General features: G+C 35.7%; 1 protein-coding gene across 7 annotated transcripts in view; it reads left to right on the forward strand.

The window, feature by feature from the left end:
- The window catches only part of USP45 (ubiquitin specific peptidase 45), a 69747-nt gene extending 46846 nt beyond the window's left edge, over positions 1 to 22901 (forward strand). For 5 of the 7 annotated variants that reach the window (XM_060115175.1, XM_060115170.1, XM_060115171.1 and 2 more), the window contains exons 10-18: positions 3040 to 3121; positions 5016 to 5107; positions 6818 to 6874; positions 7809 to 7952; positions 9258 to 9930; positions 11764 to 11861; positions 15446 to 15532; positions 18388 to 18541; positions 19122 to 22901. In XM_060115175.1, coding sequence (XP_059971158.1) covers positions 3040 to 3121; positions 5016 to 5107; positions 6818 to 6874; positions 7809 to 7952; positions 9258 to 9930; positions 11764 to 11861; positions 15446 to 15532; positions 18388 to 18541; positions 19122 to 19252 — 1518 coding nt within the window. In that variant the 3' untranslated portion in view covers positions 19253 to 22901. Of the gene's footprint in view, positions 1 to 3039; positions 3122 to 5015; positions 5108 to 6817; positions 6875 to 7808; positions 7953 to 9212; positions 9931 to 11763; positions 11862 to 15445; positions 15533 to 18387; positions 18542 to 19121 lie in introns of those variants that run through there. The other 2 variants (XM_060115176.1, XM_060115177.1) reach the window with 2 other exon arrangements.
- Positions 22902 to 24359: the final 1458 nt, after the last annotated feature.

The raw sequence follows: 24359 nt of genomic DNA on the forward strand, positions 1-24359 counted from the left end.
GAGGCTTTATCTTTAGTGGCTGGAAAGGCTTTTTACAGTTATATTAAATATTTATAGGTGAACATGGGTATTTATTGGCATCTTTTATTTAAGTCCATTAAAATTTCTCTTACATGGAATTTACACCATTCTAATTTTCATATTTTAGTTTAATAAGTTCTCTGTTCAAGGTATAAAAGTCAAGTTTAGCTTAGACAATATCCAAATTATATAAACTTTCAAGTTTATTGAGTCTGAATTGGAGATTATTTCAATATTTAATAGCTTCTGGGACACATTATTTCAGTTTCCTTCACATATAAGTATATTTCAGGAGAGTGTGACATGATATGGATTGCTGTATGTTCACTTTTATACCCTACTTTGTATATATGTAAGGTATACATTGCACTAACTTTCAAAATAACACTTGAAGAGAATAGTGAACAGTTCTAGGAAATAAAATGTGCTGATCATAGGCTAGTTAATAAACAAAACTCACTTTCATAATTATTGGGGGAGGGTGTTAAAAACTTATTGTAAAACATATCACACATACAGAAGAATGTGTACCAATATACATATAGTTTAAAGCATAATATTATTATAAATATTATTAGCACTTCTCCCTATCACCAACCCCAGAGTTAAAAAAAAAAGAAAAAGAAAAAGAATGTTATTAGTACCATAAAAACGACCTACTTCTTTTTTTCAAATACTTCCTCCTCATCTGAGGCAACCACTATTTTGACTTTTACAGAAATCATTCCACTACTTTTTCTTATAGTTTTTGAGAGCTACCTCTGTATGCTTAAATAATATATTGTTTAGTTTTATAAAACTGGGGGGGCTTCCCTGGTGGCACAGTGGTTGAGAGTCCGCCTGCTGATGCAGGGGACACAGGTTCGTGCCCCGGTCCGGGAAGATCCCACATGCCTCGGAGCAGCTGGGCCCATGAGCCATGGCCGCTGAGCCTGCGCGTCTGGAGCCTGTACTCCGCAACGGGAGAGGCAACAACAGTGAGAGGCCTGCATACCGCAAAAAAAAAAAAAAACCCAAAAAAAACTGGGTAGCAAGCACAAACCTATTGCGATTATTGGATGAAGCTTCCCCCCAAAAAGATGAGAGAATCTCTGGAACATAGTCTGGCTTTGGCTTCCCAGAGTTTACAAGAACTCTTTCTGGGGAAGTCAGTAGGCAAGATCATGAATGTGTTCTGAGCCACGCCTGTCAAAGTCAATTGGCAGAGGTGTAGAAGAGACCAGGTACTAGCTCTCTGATCCCAAAAGGTTGGAGACTGCTCTGTATTGTATTTTCTTCTTCTGAGTTCATCATGGCGCACCTCATGGCTGTCAGGAATAGGCCCGAGCAGAACAATTCTGAGGGGTAATGTGTATCCTCTGCTGATCCAGGCAGCAGGGCATGGAGGGGAGAATAACATTAGCAGCTCATTCCTTGTATGTTCTGTTCTCAGATTAAAAACATGGTAAAATGGCAGAAGAGATCTTGGTGTCAACAATACGTCCATATCCTAAGTGTCACTGCTCCGTTCTGGATTGGTTGCCTCCCACATTAGATGTGTAGGCATCATTCTGGAATTCTTCCTTACTGTGGTCCTGAAAATTCCCTTTGCCTCTCTTATGTGTTGGCCCTGCTGTTGCCTGTAAACCACATTATTGTCTTTCTTGGTTTATGCTCTCTTTTGGTGGTGTGTATATATATATATATTTTTTTTTCCTTTCTTTTTTCAAAAAGTGGCATTTACTATATATGCCCCTTCCTTTTTATCAGGTAGGATATTGTAGCAATCTTTCCATATCAGAAAATAGGAAGTGTCCTTTTTTTTAACCAATTCTAACCATTTCTTTATCGATTATCACTTATATGTTGTTTCCAGTGTTTTTGCTTTTATGAACAATGCTATGATGAATAATGTATATATGTTATTTTGCATGTGTGTAAGTATATCTGTATAAATATAGAAACGAGATTGCATGTATGTGGAATTTTGATAGCTATTACCAAATTGTCCTCCATAGGCATACAATTTTCACTCTAGCCGCAACATAACATATATGGAGAGTGTTTTCCAATAACCTCACCAAAATACTGTTGTATCAACACCCCTCACCCCACTGTTAAAATGTGAATTAAAGTAGATTAAATTCATCTACTAAGTAGGACCATAATTAGTGTAAAAGATGATAATTTATTAGCTTAAATGTGTTTATTTTTGGAATATATATAGTTTTATTCTGAGAGTTTTTTGTGAGGTTGGATCTTTCCTAAAACACATGCAAGAGATGTGGAACCATAAACCTTATCACTTACTAAAAGCTGCTAATGACTTTAACACATGATTATTATTGACAACTAAATTAAAATAAAACAACAATTAAGATTTGGGCTCTTCTTCTTGCTGTGGAGAATATTCTGGACTTTAGTCATCTATGTATATAAGTAAAATAATCTACATGGAGGTCATAGTGACCAGTTTAATAGCTTCTTATATATTTATATTAAGATTTTCTTCATAGGTAAGAAATTTCCTATGGTCTATTTGTTACTTTTTGTCCTAATTAAGGAGTAATCATTTTAGGGACAGAGTGGGGGAGAGGGAGGGAGGGGGCAGGAGACCGGGAGAGATAGGGGAGAGAAGGGAAAAGGAGAACTTACTCTAAACCTATAAGCAAAATGAGACTAGGCTGCTTGCTTTTTGTCGACTGAGGAAAATGCTTTAAACCCAAGAGAGAACCTAAACTTGGGAATCTTGACTTTGTTTGGGGGAGAATTTGGCATTAGAGCATTATTCATTAATGGAATTTTAGAACTAGAAGAAAGGACATATTTGATTTTTTTAAAAATTCAGGCATTTTATTTTACTAGGGAACTGAGATCCACTGTACCTTGCTGTTCGAAAGTCCTCCTCTTATTAAGAGGATGAGGCTTGAGTTGATTGGCACTAAAACCAGATTCTATTTACAGGAACACAAAATAATGCTTCGAAAGAATATATTCTAGTATAGATTCTTAATAAATTCTTATTACTTTGTTTTATAGCGAATACAAGCTGGCATTCTCAAAGCATTTAACAACCCAACTACTAAAACTGCTGATGATGAAACTAGGAAAAAAGTCAAAGGTATGTTGACTCTTTCACTATTAAAACTTTTTTCTAGAAGAAAATATTGTAAGTTTCTTTTCGGGGCAGGGAAAGGAACTGAGCATTATGTAAACTAATGGCCTTAAAAGGAGGGTGTACTTACTCTTGTGGCTGCAAGATAGTCTAATGAGTCATCGAAAGAAAATGTTAGAATCCATGTGAATTTTAAAAAGTAAAACTAATATCAAATATACAGATTGACACTGATTCCCTTAAGTAAAGTATCTTATGGGAGACTTGAAAGGTTGTTGAAAGTAGCAACCTCGCTTAGAAGTTCACTTTTATCACATTGTATCATTTTGCAGTTGAAGTGTGCTTAGATAGGTGGATTTATGGATATTGTCTAGTCTTAACTAGACAAAATGCTTCAGTGCTCCAAAAATCCTGCAAGGAAACCATTATTTATGAGAGTACTATTAAATCAAGCATACATGTCTACTCCTAATGTTGACTCTTCATCAGCCAAAATATGAGGCAGAAACAATGATTCACTAATCAAAGATGATAATTTACAGTGATCAGTATTTAAGTGTGGATTTATATCCCATGTTATTAATGATTTACCTTGTCTGGAAAGTATATTCTGCCTTGAGATAGTAACTAGTGGTAATGTGTAGTCATCATTTATAGCAAATGTTTAAAAATATCATTTGTATTTTACTCTCTTTTTTAACATCTGGGTTTTTTTGGTAGCATTATGTGTACATACTACACGTATGTAATTTATAAACAAATATACATACATTATGATTGTATATGACAAAACTTTATGTGCAGTTAAAGGTTCAAGATTTTGAAAAATACACACTCTCAAGTATACTTGTTCTCTTGTTTTCAGATAGTGCCATCTAGTGCATGTTTAGAATAACTGCTCATTTATTGCTTCACTTCTTTCCAGTTTTGTAATCTTAACCTATTTTCAATCCCTTGTACAATTTTTGTTAATGAAACATCTTAGTTTAACATAACTTCTAAATAGTTATCATCATAATTAATAAATATTTATTGATATATCCAGATAAAAGTGTGCTCCGTCATTCAGTGCTTCAAGTAATGTTCTAAAATGTTTTAAAACGTTTGCATGAAATTTGAAGGTAGAGATCCAAAAAGGATAGAAGAAAAGTTTGAAAGAGGAGTGAATAGGTTTTTTTAATATGTTTTTCCCCATGGTTTACTATGGAAAATTTCAAACTTCCATTAGAGAGACTAGTATAATGAAGACCATGTACCTGTGTGCCCATCACCCCGCTTAAATTACATTCAATTCATGGTATTTTATGTTTCATCTGTTCTCCCCCAACTACATATTATTTTGAAGCAAATCATAAGTATAATTTTCTTTTATTTATAAATGTTTCCCAAAGAGAATAATTTTAACATTTTTATGTAACAGGAGTTACATATATAACTGAGTTATTAATTGCCATGTTAGTTCTTTATCCTATGCAGTGTTTACTTGTCTTTTACTACTCTGTTGTTGCCATAGTTATGGTCCTGGCATCTGTAGTCCTAAATCATAATCTCTTTTCCCATCCCTCTACCTACCTCTAGGATAGGCACAGAGGCTTTAAAGGGTTTAGTTGGAGCAGTTGAGTGTGGTATGAATAGTGGTTAATACTCTACTTATTTTACCTCCTAAGTTTAAGAACAGTTTGCTATTTCTTTGAGACTACAGTAGTTGATAGTCACATTTTCTCTGTGGAATTGTAAAGGAGAAACACATTATAACATCATATAGTGAAATATATTATTAAGTATGGTCCTGGATATCTGCCTTATTCAGATTTCTTTTGATTCAATGGAAAAAAAAGCCTGTTACATTGTTAGGTTAATGGTTGACATGTTTTTTGCATTAAAAGTATTATTTTTACAGCATATGGAAGAGAAGGTGTGAAAATGAACTTCATAGATCGTATCTTTATTGGTGAATTAACTAGCACAGTCATGTGTGAAGAATGTGCAAATGTAGGTACTTTGGAATTCACTTCAACATGGAATAGATTATGGTCACACTGTTTTTATTGTTTTCTTTCACATGTAATCATCAGCAGTCATTTATTTATTTGTCACACATGACTACACAGTAGTTTGTAAGTCTTTTAAAAATATATCCTTCACTCCTAGAAAATAAACATAATGTATAATTTTTTTAAGTAAATGTGTTATCTAATTTTTCCTCTTGACTCACCTGTGAAGTTCATTTAGCCTATTTTAATATGCTGCAATGTGTTAGCTACTCATTTGGATTGAAAACGAAAGAGAAACTTCTGCGAAGAGAGTAACTATGTTAATATAATTATGCATTGCCCTAAATTGTAACCCCAAGAGAAATAATTTAATGTCATAACGTAATTTAGGCTGATCTACTTTTTTTTTTTTTTTTTTTTTTTTGGTACGCGGGCCTCTCACTGCTGTGGCCTTTCCCGTGCGGAGCACAGGCTCCGGATGCACAGGCTCAGCGGCCATGGCTCACGGGCCCAGCCGCTCCGCGGCATGTGGGATCTTCCCATACCGGGACATGAACCTATGTCCCCTGCATTGGCAGGCAGACTCTCAACCACTGCGCCACCAGGGAAGCCCCTGGCTGATCTACTTTTAAAGTTTACATTTATTTGACTTGTTGGAGTTGTTTTTAAGCAGACTTGACTCATCTTTGAATTTAGTGATAATTTTCATTTTGAATGCCATCTGTACTTTAATAACTTCTTAAAGAATGTATAAATTTTTATAGGTTTCCAGTTGCTTGGTAAGGAATATTTCTGAAAGCATGTGGCATATGATAGGTTTCAACTTCTGTCAGATTTTAATCATAAAAGAGAGTCTTTATGTCCATCTTCCTGTCCCAGATTATGGAGTACCTTTCCCCTCGAGTTTTATAAAGTCAGGATTATATATTACATCTCCTTCTAGCCTGTCATACTGAAGCACAGAATGTGTCATCATGATATTACAGTTGACTCTTGAACAACATGGGTTTAAACTGCAAGGGCCCACTAATACGCAAATTTTTTTCAATAAATGCTATCAATACTGCAGTACCACACAATCTGCCTTTGGTTGAATCTGCAGATGCGGAACCCTGGATACTGAGCACCAACCGTAAAGTTATACTCTGATTTTTGACGGTTGGGTGGGATGGGGATCAGCATCCCTAAGCCCCACCTTGTTCAATGGTCAAACCCCACTTAAATTTTTAGTGTATTCAACATAGAAGTTGATTTCTTTTCCACAAGCTAGAGAGTATGTTTTAAAATAGAATTATCCTAAAGAATCTACAAAACACAGTCAAGCTCTCTGGCTTTTTTCGTGGCTTTTTCTTAACATTTCATATTTTATTTATGTTATGGCCATAATTTCACCAAAAATATGTTTATATCTTCAGTTAATCAGTTTTATTAAACACAGTTTATTTTAAAGTTACTTTATGTATTACAGGTTAGTCATATTAATAGTATTATAAAATTCACCTGGGTTGCATTTATTGATGTTTTGGGATATCTTGTTTTGATTAACAATATGTGTTGCTATACCCAATTAAATTACTGTTTGTTCCAGGAACGTTTTTTAACTTAAGATTTTAGTTGCCTGGGAAGTTTGATTTCTTTAAGACTTTACAAAACTACATTGTCTATATTAGAATTCTAACTGAAGTTCTCAATATGTTTTCTTTTTAAGATCTCCACAGTAAAAGATCCTTTTATTGATATTTCACTTCCTATAATAGAAGAAAGGGTAAGGAGAAAAAAACTTAAGTCTTTTTGTGAAGGGCATTTATAAATTCATACATTTAGGCATTTGTTGAGTATATTATCAGCTGTCTGAGCATCATTACTTTTTATATACAGTAATTGAGTTTGTACAGTGTACGTGATATTGGAGTTTGTGTACGTATGCGTAAAGTATGATATAGTTCTTCTTTTATATATATATAAATTTATTTATTTATTTTTGGCTGTGTTGGGTCTTTGTTGCTGTACGCAGGCTTTCTCTAGTTGCAGCGAGCGGGGGCTACTCTTTTTTTTTTTTTTTTTTTTTTTGCGGTATGCGGGCCTCTCACTGTTGTGGCCTCCCCCGTTGCGGAGCACAGGCTCCGGACGCGCAGGCTCAGCGGCCATGGCTCACGGGCCCAGCCGCTCCGCGGCATATGGGATCCTCCCAGACCGGGGCACGAACCCGTATCCCCTGCATCGGCAGGCGGACTCTCAACCACTTGTGCCACCAGGGAGGCCCGGGGGCTACTCTTTATTGCAGTGCGCAGGCTTCTCATTGTGGTGGCTTCTTTTGTGGCGAAGCATGGGCTCTAGGTGTGCGGGCTTCAGTAGTTGTGGCACACGGGCTCAGTAGTTGTGGCTCGCGGGCTCTAGAGCACAGGCTCAGTAGTTGTGGCGCACGGGCTTAGTTGCTCCGCGGCATGTGGGATCTTCCTGGATCAGAGCTCAAACCCGTTTCCCCTGCATTGGTAGGCGGATTCTCAACCGCTGTGCCACCAGGGAAGCCCCTATGATATAGTTCTTATTCTCAAGGAATTTAAACCTTTATGCTTCATATTTTGAGAATTAATGTTTAGGAAATAATATTTCAAATGAATTAGAAATTTTAAAAAGGAGATGATATCCAGAATTTATTTCCTAAAAAAGTTTTGTGTTATATATATGGTATCTAATAGGTTTCAAAACCTGTGCTTTGGGGAAGAATGAGTAAATACAGAAGTTTACAGGACACAGATAATGGTCAATACAGTGGCACTATTACTATAGAACATACTCAGCAACCTAGAGCCACCAAGAAGCATTCTTCATCTAAAGATAAGGTAAGATTATATGCATTTGTGAGACATCTGTTTTTTAAAACTTTTTATTAAAAAATATCTCAAAAGTACACAAAAGTAAGGAAGTATGACAAACTCCCATGTACCCATTTCTCAGCGTCATAATTATCATCTCACAGCTAACCATGTTTTATCTTATCTATCCCACATTTTCCTCCTCACCATCCTAGATTATTTTGAAATAAATCCCAAATATATCATATACTTAAATGTATATCTCTAAAAGATGCTTTTTAAAGACATAACCATTGTATCATTACTGTACCTAAAATCTTTAAAACTTCTTAATAGCATAAACATCTAGTCATAATTAAAATTTCTGCAGTTGTCTCATAAAATACTTGTTTTTGCTTTCGAAAGCATATTTGAATTTAGGATCTAAAAAAGATCTATAGATTGCCATGTCTTTTAAAAGTCTTTTAATCCACAGATTCCACCTTTTTTTTTTCTATGCAATTTATTTGTTGAAGAAATCATATCATTTTTTTCAGCAGTCTCTCACATTCCCACATCAATAGTGTTTCATTTTGCATGTTATAGTAATTCAGTTTGCATGTTGTGGTAATTCATTTTGCATGCAGTAATTCATCTGCATGTTGTTAAGAGGTGCCTCTGTTCCTTTTGTTTCCTCTCTAAGGCAGTTAGGGCCTTATTAGGTTTAAGTTTGATTACTTATTTAATTTTTGGCAAGAAAACTTTTAAATGGTGGTGTATATTTCCATCAGGAGGTGCACATCATGTTTGATGTTTCTCTTTCTGTAATGTTATCCGTTATTGATGACCATTGTCTAGACCCATTATTTCTCTAGGGACATACCTGGTTGATGAATTATGCCATATACATTTAAAGACATCAATCTGAATTTACACCTCATTAAAAAAAAACTTTTTTACATGATATGATTTATACTAACTTGGCAAATTGATGTATTACCAGATTTAACTTACTCTGTTAGAAGGTCCTTTAAGGGGCAAGACTACAGAGATTATGCAAAGGTTTACACTTGAAAAGCCTCCTTCATAGCACTGTTCTACCAAAGTCCTGTTCCCTCTCCATGAATAGGTAACCATGATTGTCGGTTTCTTGTGTAAAAGTTTATTTTTAAATTAGAGCTTTTTGTTAGTATATCTTCTGTTGATTGTAGTTTGGGTAGATTTAGGAAATGGATTTCAGAGGTACTCGAAATAGTATTTTAGAAATTGTCAGATGTTTAAATAAGACTTATTGGCATTTATTTTCAGTAAGGTCACAAGATTCTTTTCTCTGAAAACACTATCAACTTACAGAATCAACTAATTCATGGCAGAAAACGTACAAGAAAATTGTCATCTGGAGAAGATAAAGCTGTTGTCATATACGAGAAAAATGAAAACCTTGAAATGAATAGAGACTCTTCATTGTTTGCAAGCATCGTGAACACTGAGTCGACTCTGACTGAAAGCCCTACCGACGGCAGTGAAAAAGAAGCCCGCCTTTCTGAAAGTAGCGTTGATGCTGACAGTGAGGCTTCAGAGTCTGAAAGTGCTCCTAAGCAGACTTTGTTGTTGAGATCCAGCTGTGGATACTATGTGCACACAAATGGACACCTTCGCCATCTGTCAGAGAGTGAACCACTCACCAAGGAGGGTGACGGTGGTGATGCGGGAGCAGCTGAAGCTATTTCTGAACTTCATTTGAGCAGCACTGTAACTGGAGATAGGGATTTTGACAGAGAAAATCAGCCACTAAACGTTTCAAATAATTTGTGTTTTTCAGAGGGCAAGCATATGGTGTCTTACAGCCCCCCAAGTGCTTTTCAGACCCTTTCTCAGAGCTATATAACCACTTCTAAAGAATGTTCAATTCAGTCCTGTCTGTATCAGTTTACATCTATGGAATTACTAATGGGGAACAACAAGCTTCTGTGTGAGAACTGTACTGAAAAGAAACAGAAGTACCCAAAGGAAACCAGTTCTGCAGGTAAATATTTAGCTTAATTTTTTTAAAGTATTCATGGATTATCTGATAAACAGTGACTAGTGGGTTATAGATCCCACAAAGAGGAGCCTAAGAACCTTGTCTGCGTACTTTAGCTGCTTGGAGGCGGGGTTGTCTTATATTTGTACCTCAACACTGAAGACACTGACTGGGCAGAGTAAATTTTAAGTAGATTTTTGTTGAAATAAATTGAAGGACAGGAAGTATCCATCTCTGCCTCGAAAATGCAAATCCACATAATCTTATTTCAGGGAACTAGCTATCTGAAATCTCTCCAGAAAAAATTTCTGTAAAACTTAAAATTACAACACTAGTGAGATTAATGTTCTTCATAAATCCCATCAATCTAGTGTGGGGCTTCCCTGGTGGCGCAGTGGTTGAGAGTCCGCCTGCCGATGCAGGGGACACGGGTTCGTGCCCCGATCCCGGAAGATCCCACATGCCGCGGAGCGGCTGGGCCCGTGAGCCATGGCCGCGGAGCCTGTGTGTCCGGAGCCTGTGCTCCGCAACGGGAGAGGCCACAGCAGTGAGAGGCCTGCGTACAGCAAAAAAAAAAAAAAAAAAAAAAATCTAGTGTGAAGTCATATCATAAGATATAAATTTGAAGATTTTAAGTAACTATGTTATAAAGCTAGCAATATAATAACTGTGTTTTGTTGACCAGAGAAAAGTAGAAAAGGGGAATTTGTCAAGTAAGAAATTTCTGGTGTACCTTGATTAAATGGAGAGAACACTCTGATTACTTAGTGACTAGTTGTTGCAAAATACAGGTTTTATTATTCAGGTATGATGAGTCTAACAGATAAGGAGATGATTGCCACTGAAAAGATAGTTTATTACTTATAGTTCCCAAGAGGAGGGGGCATGCTAAGCCACGCCACACAGGGCCACAAGGGGAAGCACCAGGTTGGTCAGGAGACAGAGAGCAAGGGGGAAAATGCAGGCAAGAGCCTTTATTGTGGTTTCTATGGGAAGGAATGAATGTGGCAGGATAGACAGGCTTAGGATTGACTAGTTTTGAAATTTTCAGTGGACTCTGCCGTTTAGGGGCTGTCCCTAGCTGTCTGGTACCTGGCTCTGGTGTGATTAGGGCAGGTGAATAGTGGCCTAGAGTTATTAGAGCTCAATAAAGGAGGTGGTTGGGATACGGACTTTGGATTGGTTGGTTTGCATATGAAAGGCACACTTAAGTTGTTTAGTATCTAGGAATTAGCTAGACCTGGGAAAGGCCCTTTCCAGCGTCAGCAAGGCTCCAGATGTCAAAGCATCAGAATAAAGACATAATTAATACATTAGTAATTAAAGAAATGTCTAGATGGGAGAGGAAGAAATGCCAGCTTACATTAATCCAAGTTAAATATGCAATTGGCCATATTCAAATACTATCACAAGTCTTTTCTAACAACCTCTTATTGAAATGACCCATCATTCCCATGATACATGATCTCTTTTCACTGCAATGAGTAATGACCCAGTTTTTTCAACTACAGGTGTGTTTCTGTTGTTCTTTGACTGGCGGGTGTTGACATAAGTCACTACTGGTCTATTTGCTTTCCAGTTTCCAAAGTTATGTTACAAGTGTCACTGCCCCTATTCTTTCTCCTTATAAGTGTGTGCCTTAAAAAAAACTCCCTTTCATATTAGTGGAGTTTGGGGAACAAGTAGAGGCTTCCTGTAATCAGAGGTCTAATTTCTTTTTTAACATTTTTGAAAATGTGGTATGATGCTTCTATTTAAATGTTTACTGTATTATAGGGTAGATAATGTATAAGATGGAAATTTACAAGTAACTTTGTTATCTTGTATTTTATGCAGAAAAGAAAGCAGGAGGGGTTTATACTAATGCCAGGAAGCAATTGCTCATTTCTGCTGTTCCAGCTATCCTAATTCTCCATCTTAAAAGATTTCATCAGGTAAATTCCCTTTAGTAGCACTATACAAATTTTCATCATATGTTTTGCAGAGCCCTAAGTCTTGTAAATTACTGTCAAGGATTAGACAGTAATTTATTGAGTTTAAAAAATTGTCATATGAGGGACTTCCCTGGTAGTCCAGTGGTTAAGACTCCGTGCTCCCAAGGCAGGGGGCCTGGGTTCCATCCCTGGTCAGGGAACTAAGAGCCCACGTGCCGCAACTAAAGATCGCATGTGGCGCCGCAACTAAAGATCGCATGTGGCGCCGCAACAAAGACTTGGTGCAACCAAATAAATAAATAAATATTTTTAAAAAAATTTGTCATATAAGATTTAATTGCTTTTTCATCCATAATAGCTTACAAGACTTTTCTAAATAAGGTTGTTTAATTCACAATATTTGAAGATTTAGGTGGTCGGAACCTCAGTGGCATGCGTGCGTGTGCACGCGTGTGTGTGTGTGAATGGAAAATAAGATTTATTAAGAACCCTTAGAAGCAGAGAAATAACAAGGTGCACATAACTTTCTGAGCTTTCATTCCAGTGAGACTGGTACTTGGGCTGGGTGTGGTTGGCTGGGACCAATTGCAAAAAGAGCTTCAAGGCAGGCCCCACTCTTGTAGGACTAATGGGAGAGAACCTAAATATAATGTATCAAGTTTTTATCTAATTGTTTATAGTTTTAATTCAATGCCTTGTCTCTCTCTCTGTTTTTATTTTATTTTTTTTTGCATTTGATAAAATGATTTTAAAGTTTCTCTGGAAGAAACTTTAATAATTAAAACAGTATGGTCAGAATTGTCAATAAATAAAATTTGAGTATAATTTAAAGCTCTTTTGTTATGATACAGGATGAATCTCAAATCAGTTGGGAAAGAGGCTAGATTACTCAGTAAAGGACTTAGGAAAGATGGGTGTTTGAAGAAATAAAAATTTAGAGGTTCCTTCCAGACCATATATATCAATACTATTTTCAGATAACTGTTTTTTAATTGTATGAAACAAATTATCAAAAGACTAGAAGAAAACTTGATGAAAATTATTAACCTGATCTCTGTGTGAAAGATTTTCTAAGTATAAAACCCTTGAAAGAAATCTCAAGGGAGGGCCTCCCTGGTGGCGCAGTGGTTGAGAGTCCGCCTGCCGATGCAGGGGATACGGGTTCGTGCCCCGGTCTGGGAGGATCCCATATGCCGTGGAGCGGCTGGGCCCGTGAGCCATGGCCGCTGGGCCTGCGCATCCGGAGCCTGTGCTCCGCAACGGGAGAGGCCACAACAGTGAGAGGCCCGCATACCGCAAAAAGAAAAAAAAAAAAAAAGAAAGAAATCTCAAGGGAAAAGATTGAAAGCTTTGATTATATATTTGCAACATTTCAGGTGGGCCACAGATGAGCAGGAAGAGATTTTTCTCTATACCCCCATCCCTATCCATGGAAATTCGATTAAGTTCTTGATTTTCTATAGCCAACATTGCAGAAACCCAGTGGAAATGAAATGACCATGGAGAGCAGAAGCAGATGTATTGAGTCTCATTACATCAGAATGTGAAATAGAAGGTGTATATCTGCAGTGACTCTGTGTGAATGAGATAGGGTCTTGCCAGATCTGAGAATGATGTAGCACAGTTATTTTATATTTGGTACTTGCATCCCTTTTAGGAACAACTTACAGAAAGAATTCATGCCCTTCAAGGGAGATTTTTATAGATATCTCGGTCCCTTCTTGTTCTCAGGCTAAATGTAATGTCTGCAAAGCCACGTTCTCATTCTCTGGGACTGTGAATTTTAGGGATCAGATTCTCTAAGCAATGTCTTTGCTTCTGGTTTTTCAGTGTCCCTGAAAACCTGTTTCCCTGTAGTAACTTTAGAGTTGTATATCAGAAACATCCACAACACTGAAAGGCAAATCTTAACAAGATAGAGCTCTTTGTCATAAATATGGCAAATGATTAATATTGTAAATATGTAAAGAGCTCTTAAAGATCAATAAGAAAAATATCAAGACTCTAATAGTAAAATGGTAAAGAACATGAATTGACAGTTCATAGAAGAAGTAAAAATTCCAAGAAAGTACGAAAGAAAGGTCCATTCTTTCCAGCAAAACAAATGCAAAATAAAATGACAGTGAGATTCCTTTTTTAGCCTGTCCAAATTGGCAAAGATTATAATAGTGTTGATAGAAGTCTCTTCTAATAAGGGGTAATTTCTCAATAGCGAAGTACCGTCTGGGGAGGACACATTAGCCTGGAATGATCTCAGACAATGCTGGTATCAGCTGCTTATAGAGGTCACCTGATGAGAAGAAAGGAGGCAAACAAATTAAATACATATTAAATAATTATTCCTGACATATGACTTCATAATTTCATGTCTGATATCATGTTAAGACTTCTAAAGATTACTTGAAAATACAAATCACTATGTGGCTATATTTTGGTCAAAAAATAAGTTTTGTTTTGTTTTTTTCTTTAAAGGTAAGAAATAGGCAACAGAACTATAGGAAAAGTTATGTGATTAGTATGCAAATAAAGACTAGTCGTTGAAGTAAGTCATGAAAGCTTTGCATAAAAGGTTGCATCTGTTAATTTTGTCTACCCAGACATCTCAGATTTAAGTATCTTGTTATTCTGAGAGAGTCTATTTCTATTTGTGGGTTTCTTATCCAATATCTTTGGTGGTCTATCAGCAAATTTTTATCATTACTTAAATGCAAAGTGTACATTTTTCAAGGCCTGCCTTTGGAAACTAAAAATAGGGAAAGAAATAGAGCTTGCTTAACAACATGAATATTCATTTTGATTTATATAATATGTAATGTTTACTTTTACTGTTAAAATGACTTGAGTGTTCAGATTTTTCTCTTTTTAATGAATGAATATCACTGAATTTTAGAACTGAAGGGACCTAATCTAATCCATTTATACCCGTTTTATGCCTTGATCTAGATGAGGTTGTCTAGAGTCAAGACAACGGTTAACCAGTCGTTCAGTTAGGCCTAGAACACCAGACTCCTGACTCTTCAGTTGAGTACATTTTTTTTTTTTTTTTTTTTTTTCCTTTTTGCGGTATGCGGGCCTCTCACTGTTGTGGCCTCTCCCGTTGCGGAGCACAGGCTCCGGATGCGCAGGCCCAGCGGCCATGGCTCACGGGCCCAGCCGCTCCGCGGCATATGGGATCCTCCCAGACCGGGGCACGAACCCGTATCCCCTGCATCGGCAGGCGGACTCTCAACCACTGCGCCACCAGGGAGGCCCTGAGTACATTTTTATGATAGCATATGTGTCAGTAGCTGAGCTTTTATCACATTGAATTTATTTTCCCGTAAGTGTTGAAAGGCACAGTGAAAGCGATTATTTTCGTATTGTTTGTGGTAAAAATACCCATGTAAATGAATGATCTTTGCAATAACAGTTTATGAAACCTAATTGAGAACTTAGTCATATATCAGTTTTGGACTATTGATTAGTCATATTTTTATATCTATGAAAAAACTTCTAGGATTCTTCTTTTGGTTTTAATTAACAAACGCAATGATCTAGATTAAATTTGTTACATTAAGAAAAATTTTTTTTGGTTTTTTTTTGAGGCTGGCCTGAGTCTTCGCAAAGTAAACAGACATGTAGATTTTCCACTGACGCTTGACTTAGCACCATTCTGTTCTGCTACTTGTAAGGTATAGTATATTATTAAGATATTTAATTGTCTCGCAAATAATATGCTTCAAAATATCCTATGTATTGTTTATTAGGCCATGTCTTCCTCTCTCCCTCCCACCTTCTCTCTCTCTCTCTCCCCCTCCTCCCTCCCTTTCTTCCTTCCATCCAACATTTAACACACTGACTATCACTTTTGTCTTTTGGGAGATAGAATAAGTTGAAAAGATGCATAAAGCATGAGTGAGGCACGATGTTCATGAAGATCAGAGCTGCTTGTAAATGCTACTAGAATCAGATAGCTGCTGAGAGAAGAAAGCAGATTTTGTGCCCTCTCCTGTTCCTTGTGAATGGTGGGCTTAATTGACAGTAGTTTTAGCAGTTGAAGAGTTCTTTATCTTTTGTAAATCAATATACTAGTTCATTGTTTTTCATGCCATTTCATGTACACTACTGAGAATAGTGTACTTGTGAGCTGAGTATGATACTTTAAAATTACTAATACTTTAATACTTAGATATAGAAAGCAAATTGGTTTATAATTGCTCGTACTTGTATGTAAGAACTCTGTAGGTGAAATTGATGGCTTTGCTTTCCGTGAGGGAACTACACAGTTCTAGGGTAACTAACATGTTGTCCTGCTCACAATTACTGGTTAGCAGTCTAGGATTTGTGGTATATAAACTTGCTGAACTTAATACTTTCAATACATTGATCAATGAAAGCAAAATATCTTAAATGCAATTTTTCAGTGAGTCCAATTCATCTGCTATGGAATACTAGCACTATCTGTCAATTATTCACATTCAGTATTCATAGAATTTGATAGTGTGGTAAACAAAATATCTAGCAAGCTCTGTATTAAACTTACAAAAACATATTTTTTAGAAGTACCTATTATGGAGAATTTCCAACATACACCAAAGCAGACAGAACAGTGCAATGAACCTCAAGCACACATCACCTTGCCTCCAAACCTTAGATATATGGCCAGTCCTGCCCCATCCACATGCTCATCTACGTCCTCCTCTTATATTATTTTTTTTCTCTTATGTTATTTTGAAGCAGGTATCAGACATCATTTCATTCATAAATCTTTTCCTATACGTGTCTCTAAAAGATAAGAATCACCCCCACCTTTTAAAACATAACCACAATACCACTTTCACACTAAAAAAATTAACAATAATTTTTTCATATCATCTAGTGTATATATTTTCAGTTGTCTAATAAATGTTCAAAATGAATGAGTATCAAAGTAAGGACTACACATCATGATTGAAAAATATCTTTTAGTCCCTTTTAATATACAGTGTCCCTCTCCCGTCTCTGCCCCTTGCAATTTATTTGTTGAAGAAACTGGATCATCTTTCTGGTAGTTTCCTATAGTTTAGATTTTGATGATTATTCCTCTATCCTCTTTATTTCCTGCGGATAGGTAGTTGGATCAAGAGAGGCTTGAACAGATTCAGGTCTGATATTCCTCCCACTCCCGGTAAGGCTATTTCATAGGGAGTGTTCTCTTCTTTCATCAGTGGCACATAATGCCAGTTACCTTTCTGTGATGTTAGCAACCAGTGTTGCTCAATGAGTTCATTAAGAATTACAGAATGGTAATCCTGTTATTCTTTCTTCATTTATTTGCTAGAATACTTCTACATAAAGAGAAATTCCTTTCATCTATTTAGTTATCTTATGGTATAGTTCTTATAGAAAAGGCAGGGTAAATGCTCAGTTCTCTCCCCGTCCCCCTTTTAAACCAGTTTTCAGAATAATGAATGAATTCACTGTCATCCTCAAACTGTGATCAGTTAATTTATCATTATGAATTCATGGATTTAAACACATTAAATATATTTCAGTTTACTGCACTTTTCTTTTAATTCATGGTCTAATACGTTAGTCTAATGGGTCTCTGGTTGGCTACTGAGAGCCACTTCAAGTTGGCTCCTGGGTTCTTTTGACATGACCTTTGTGGTTGCTCTCTGAGTGATTATGCCACCAACTGGACATTGATTTGCTTAATTTTAAAATTTTCATTTTTAGGGATTGTTACTTAAATTAAAAATTTTTTGTTTAATAATTACATAAAATATTTACATAGTTCCAAAGTCAAATATATAAAACAAGGTAAATTCAAACAAGTGTAGTTTTTCACCATGTCTGTTCTACCTGTTTCTTTCCTCCCTTTATAGATAACCATTTTTTCAAATTATTGTTTATTCATCTATTATTTTTTTTAAATGTAAACAAATAGGTATATATATCTGCATCTCCCCTCTTTAATAATTATAGCTTACAATATGTATCCTTTTTTCTACCTTATTCTTAACATTGTATCCTGGAGATTATTTCATAGCAGTATTTAGAGATAGTCTGCACTCCATTTTTCAAATAGTATAGTACTCTATTGTACGGATGCATTATAGTTTATTCAACCAGTCCCCAATTTATGGACATTTGAGTCTACTCCAGTTTTTTAATATTACAGATAATCCTGCAATCACTAGTATGGTACATGTCTTTTTACATATTGCTCATGTTCCTGTGAGATAGAATCCTAGAAAAAGGATCGATAAATCCAAGAGTAATACCTGTGTAACTTAGCTAGATAACATGAAATATCCCTGAATAGGGGTGTACCCCTTTGCGTTCCCATATGAGAGCATTCTTTTCCCTACAGCCCAGCCAACAGAGAATGTTGTCAAGCTTTTTCATTTTGCTGGTCTAATACAGGTGGGAACGTATGCCAGTGTAGTTTTAATATGCATTGCTCTTATTTTAAGTAGGACTTGCATTTGGCTTAATTTTCCTTATAAGAAGAGTTCACTAAATATTACTAATTAATTTGAGGTTTTTTTTCTTTGTCTAAAAGAATGTAAGTGTGGGAGATAAAGTTCTCTATGGTCTCTATGGCGTAGTGGAACATAGTGGCTCAATGAGAGGAGGCCACTACACCGCTTACGTGAAAGTGAGAACACCCTCCAGGAAATTACTGGAACATATCACTGGAAAGAAAAATGTACCTGGTATGCCACCCTAAGTTTATTTTATTCTTAAAAACAAATGAATTCATTCTTCCTTTTCTGGAAGAGGTAAGTTCTTTCAAGGATACTTCAAGTGGATTCACTTTAAGTGAGGAAAACCTTTAAGAGTACCTAGATAATCTTAAATATCATAAAACTGTACCCTTCAGGTCACGTGAAGTGACACCCAGTTTTTCAAGGTGTTAAGTCATCGTGTATTGCAGTGGAATAGCATTTTATTTAACAATACCAATAGCTTTTAAAGACATACCAGGTCCGCAGACTAGAGTTGGAGTTGAAAATTTGCTTCGGCAAACTAACTGTATATTTTCTTCCTTCTCTTTTAGTGCAGATGCACTTTTCCTTGAATAAATAAATATTCATAAGACTATCTAATATTTCACTAGATATTTAAAGTAAATGATACTAATATTAACGCTTTGAAAGTTCATTTTGGAAGATGTTTAGCCCAAGAAGCCTTATGCAATAAAGTCTAGCATTAGAGTTTGTGATAAATGTGTTGTCTTTAATGTAAAGTCAGAACATACTTATTGTAAAATTACATTTCTTTTTGTTTTGTTAGGTTTGAAAGAACCTGATAGTGAATCAGCAGGCCAGTGGGTCCATGTTAGTGACACTTACGTGCAGGTGGTTCCAGAATCAAGAGCACTTAGCGCACAAGCGTACCTTCTTTTTTATGAAAGAATATTATAATTATTTGTTAATTGTTAATGGTAATGATTATTTAGATCACTTTTATTTAAATGCTGCAGCGATAACCATTATATGCAATGTGTCTTTGTAGTCTTTTCTGTAGGAATAGCATGTCCCTCAAATGCTCCTGGACATATTTACCATTTTGGTGAATCCTTTTAAAGTAAATTAAATTTACTAAATGCTTTCAAAATTATATTCTTAAAATAAATGTAAACACATGTTTTTAAAAACATATTTGTCCTGGGAAAAAAAACCCAGAATTTACAGTAGTAGAGGAAACTCCTTTATAATGTGGCTTATTACTATCAGCATTCAGAAATGATGCTGGCTAAGTCAAATCATTCCTTAAAACAGTGTTTCCCAAATGTGAGTCAATACCACCTTTCTGTTTTCATATATATATGTATATATATCTCCTATGCCATTGTTTACTTATTATTATTATTATTATTATTATTATTATTATTATTATTATTTTTGCAGTACGCGGGCCTCTCACTGCTGTGGCCTCTCCCGCTGCGGAGCACAGGCTCCGGACGCGCAGGCTCAGCAGCCATGGCTCACGGGCCCAGCCACTCCATGGCATGTGGGATCCTCCCGGACCGGGGCACGAACCCACGTCCCCTGCATCGGCAGGCAGACTCTCAACCACTGCGCCACCAGGGAAACCCCTACTTATTATTTTTAAGCTTATTTTTTAGCCTTTTTAAACCATAGTCTTATTTTGAGCATATTCTACATTTTATGTGCTAGTTACATTTTTTCTAATAAACATTAAAATAAATATATAACTAAAGAAAAATTGCTCATTCATGTAGCACTTCACTAAAAATCATCTCAGGGCTATCCAGTAGTATATTACACTGCTGTGTCGGACACATTGCTATAACATATACTTACACAATTGGCATACTGACCTTGTCATATATTTTGTATGATTCAACCATATAAAATGGTACCACTGTAGCTTCAGTAGTATGGATTTACAAATAATATACTGGTTAGCTTATTGCTTTGAGGTTTTGAGAACTGGAAAAATGCTGAAATATTTTATCAACATATTATTTGCAGCCTATTCATGATGGAGTTGAGAATAATTTGCAAGTGATTAGCCAAAGTCAAAATATATTTATAGATAATTGTTACATGCAGAATTGGTAAATAGAAGTTGTTAATCCATATGGGACCATAGGATACCTTTGAAATGTAAATTACCAAATCATATTTGTAAATGATAGAGAATTCTATTCTTATTATGCTTAATAGGAAAATGTAATACATTTTCTAGTTCTGTAGATCAGTAAATATTAATCATGTTTTTGGGGTTTTGAGATCACCTTTTGTCTTCAGCAAGCATCATCAGTAAGTTCAAATAGGTTTAGTTTTTATTTTAATGGAGCATAAAGTTGGCATTTTGGATTTTCTTTTAAAATAATTAATAGCAAACATGGTAGTTTTTCCCCCCTAGAAAACAAATTATTAAGCTGTCAAAACTTGGCATGAAAATGTTACCATTACTTAGGCTTAAATTTTTTTAAAATGACTACTTTGGTGTTACATTATTAAGTCAAAACACATAACTGCATGGTTCAAGCATCCTAATCATTAGGGCTAACGAATGATAGTACAGGCAGATGCTGGGTAAGTGCCTGGTCCTAGTTCCTTCTCCTCTTGTTAAGGAAGGATAAGAATAATGGCTGTAGTTAATGTGTGGAAATATTTAACGAAGACTCTCACCCTTCTTAATATTTAAGTATATGTAATATTATCAAGGTTACCAGTGCCGCCTTTTGATATATGGATGAATGGAATTGTGATTAGTTTTAAAGATGGTAATAATATACGAAATTCAGAGCTTAAAAGTGTCATTGCATAAATTGTATTTTTAAGCTGTTGAAATTTCAATAATAGTGATTTTCTTGATTTTTAACAGTGAAATGATGGAGAAATGTATCTTTATAAGTTAACCTGTAAATTCAGGTTGTGTCCTGTAAAAGGTAAACAGTGTTTACAGTGTTTTCTGTTTAATTGTAATGCGTTAACGTTGAAGACTTCAGTACCAGAGCAGTGAAATTTTTTGAAAACTATTAGTTAATCCTCTTTATTCAAGTCAACCGTCTTGGTAATGACAGTTACCATCTCCTGCCCCAAATGTAAATATTACATTGTCTCATTTTTCTCCTAGAAAAGATACCATTAAGAGGCATGCACTTTTCATTGGATGGTCACCTGCTTCTTATTTCATTGATAGATGGATAGATGAAAGAGAGAAAGAAAGAAAGAGGGAAAGGAAGCAAGAAAGGAGGGAAAGAAACAAGAACATTCTTTTCTGTTGCCTCTTGGGTTATCCCTTACAGAGTTAAGTAGAGATGGTAAGTGATAGGTGAGGGCAAGAATCAAAGAAGGTGCCTGGTTCCTCTTTTCATTGGATGCCAGGAAATGAACTAGTGCTGAATTTATCAAATTAGGAGATCTTTTAAGCTTTATTCTGAATACCAGTTAAGACTGATTTTTCATTAAGTGAGTGATATATTGTAGCTTCAGAACATTACCTCAGTACTCAAATACTACAGTAGTTTTTATGCTTAACTTCACATTTATTCATTAAGTATATATTTATTGAACATCTACTAAGGGTCAGGCCCTGGGCTGACACTGTTTTAACATGTTTTAAAATGAAGAGGCCTATGTAAGTTTTAGACATTATTCTAGAAGTAATAAGATACTTTTATTTTCATTTCCACAGTGTTAAATGAGTTAATTCTGAAATCTGTTTTTTTATGGCCTAAAGTTTATGAATGCTTTGCTTGTCCAGGTCTGCTGGTAATGGAATAAATTTGATTTTGAGATCTAAGAATTTCCTAAAGATAGCTTTTGTAATAGAAAAAGTATGTTAAGTTACACATGGATCTACATTTAAATTTTTGTTTTTATTTTGAATATTTCCAAAGCACATTTGCAGGGGTACTAAATGACTCCTTCCAGATGACCTCAGGAAACAGTACAAATCAGTGAGAATGTTTACAGATCCTCAAAACAACTACTATAGTGTTTGGCGAAATGAATTTAAGAAGTAAAACAGGAGTTTAACTAGCTTTATTTAGAAACTAGTTTATATCTAAACTCGGGTTCCCCTAGTTTTTCCATGTTTAAAATGATACATTTTTTTGACTATATGCCAATTATGTGAATATTTTTGACATAACCAAATGTGTGTTTATATTTAAGATTTTGTCATTTAATGTTTTTAAAACTGATGTGAAGGCCACCTTTTCGAGTGGCCAGGGAGAGTGGTGTCAGTTCTAAGAGCAGTTGATACCTGTTTTCTTACTGTAAATGTGCCAACAAAACTATTTTACTATGATATGTATTTAAGAGCTCTTAGTTCGCATGTTTGACTTCAGTCAATGATTTTATATGATATCTGAATAAAATTTCCTGAGGATTAAGCTGTGAAATATATCACCTTCATCTAATTTTTGAGGTATAAAATAGTATCTTGCCTACTTTTATTAAATTCATACTCATAATTTGTCTGTGTCCTACCTGAAAAAATAAGCCTAAACCAGATATGTTATGTGCAATAAAAGTGATTCTTTATATGTTATCTGCTGAATTAAGAAAGACTATTTTTAGATATTTAAAATGTTCTGGTTCATGTAGAAATCCATCAATTCAAATCTATTTAAAAGATAGATGACTATATTTTTAATTTTGAGTAATAATTGATTATATATCATTCCTACCATTTTATCTTTTTTTTGCAGTGTTTTTGGAAAATAGCTATGTAACTTATGGAGCATTATTTTGATGTTACTATGTAAACATGCATAAAATATTAAATTCATATTTACTTTATGTTTCAAGATTGGTCCTGGAGTTTTTTTCAATGCACATTATTGACAGAATATTTTGTGTACAAACACTGTATTTGCTTACTTAGCTATATGCAAAATATCCTTCCTATTTCAGAAGTTTATCGTTTCCAAATAAAATATCTCATGGGCCTCTTTCATTCAGATTTCAGTGTCTGCCAAGGGTGAGCTTCATCCTTTCAGATGTTTCTTTGAGTTTTTTAGGCAGGATAATTCATTAGGAAACATTTTGTCTACCTTTTTGTATTTAACCCTTTTTAGGTCATGAAGCTCTTTGGGATTATAATGAATGTTATAGACCATCTTTCATATTTATTGAATATCTGCTGTGTGGTAGGCATTGGGGATACAGCATTGACCATGGGAGATAAAAATCTCTCTAAGAAGTGAGGAAATAGACATTCTAAGCAGTGAAGATTAAATAAAAGATATTTCAAATGGTAAATGATATGGAGAAAAATCAAGCAACATTACCCACAGAGCCATATGGGAATTAAGGTCCATGGGATGAAGGATGTTCTAGGGATAAAAGGTGTATGATATTAGTCCTGATAGTCCCAAAGAGAAGCTATGAGTGTTGGAGAAAGTGGAGGGTTTTAATTCTGGGGCCCTCTCCTCACTCCTGCTAATGGCAATAGAGAGGCTGGGAAGGGAGATCTTGGCACTTACATCTTCTTAGAAAAATATATGCCCCAGATTTTTGTATGTAATTTCAGAGGCTCACAGACCCCCTGAAGCCATTTTCATACATTTTTTTTAAGTTGCACTCAGGCAGAAATATCTAAAATGTTTGCATTCCCATATGTATTAGAATAGGCTGGGTTATGCTGCAGTAACAAATAACTTCACATCCCAGTGGCTTAGCACGACAAAAGTTTATTTCTTCCTCACCCAAAACCACTGTGAGTCTAGTCAATCTGCAAAAGCAACTGTTTTCCAACTGGTGACTCTCTAATCCTGGCTGACTGTCTTCTGGCTCTATCATTTTAACACCAGGCCTCTTCACTGGCAGGGGAGGAGAACACCAAAGGTCTTGCATCAGCAATTAAATTCTTCATCTTGGATGCGTTGCGCACAACCCAGTGGCCAGAAGTAGTCCCATTGGCCCTGCCTAACTGCAAGGAAGGGTGGGTAGGAAAGAGTAAGTCTCCCAGGGCTCAGAAGCAAAGGAGAATGGCCTAGAAGTCTCTCACAGTCTACCCTCTGGTCACCAAATACTCAGCTCTTCT

Source organism: Mesoplodon densirostris, chromosome 12 (genome assembly GCF_025265405.1).
Source record: "Mesoplodon densirostris isolate mMesDen1 chromosome 12, mMesDen1 primary haplotype, whole genome shotgun sequence".
NCBI classification, from domain to species: domain Eukaryota; kingdom Metazoa; phylum Chordata; class Mammalia; order Artiodactyla; family Ziphiidae; genus Mesoplodon; species Mesoplodon densirostris.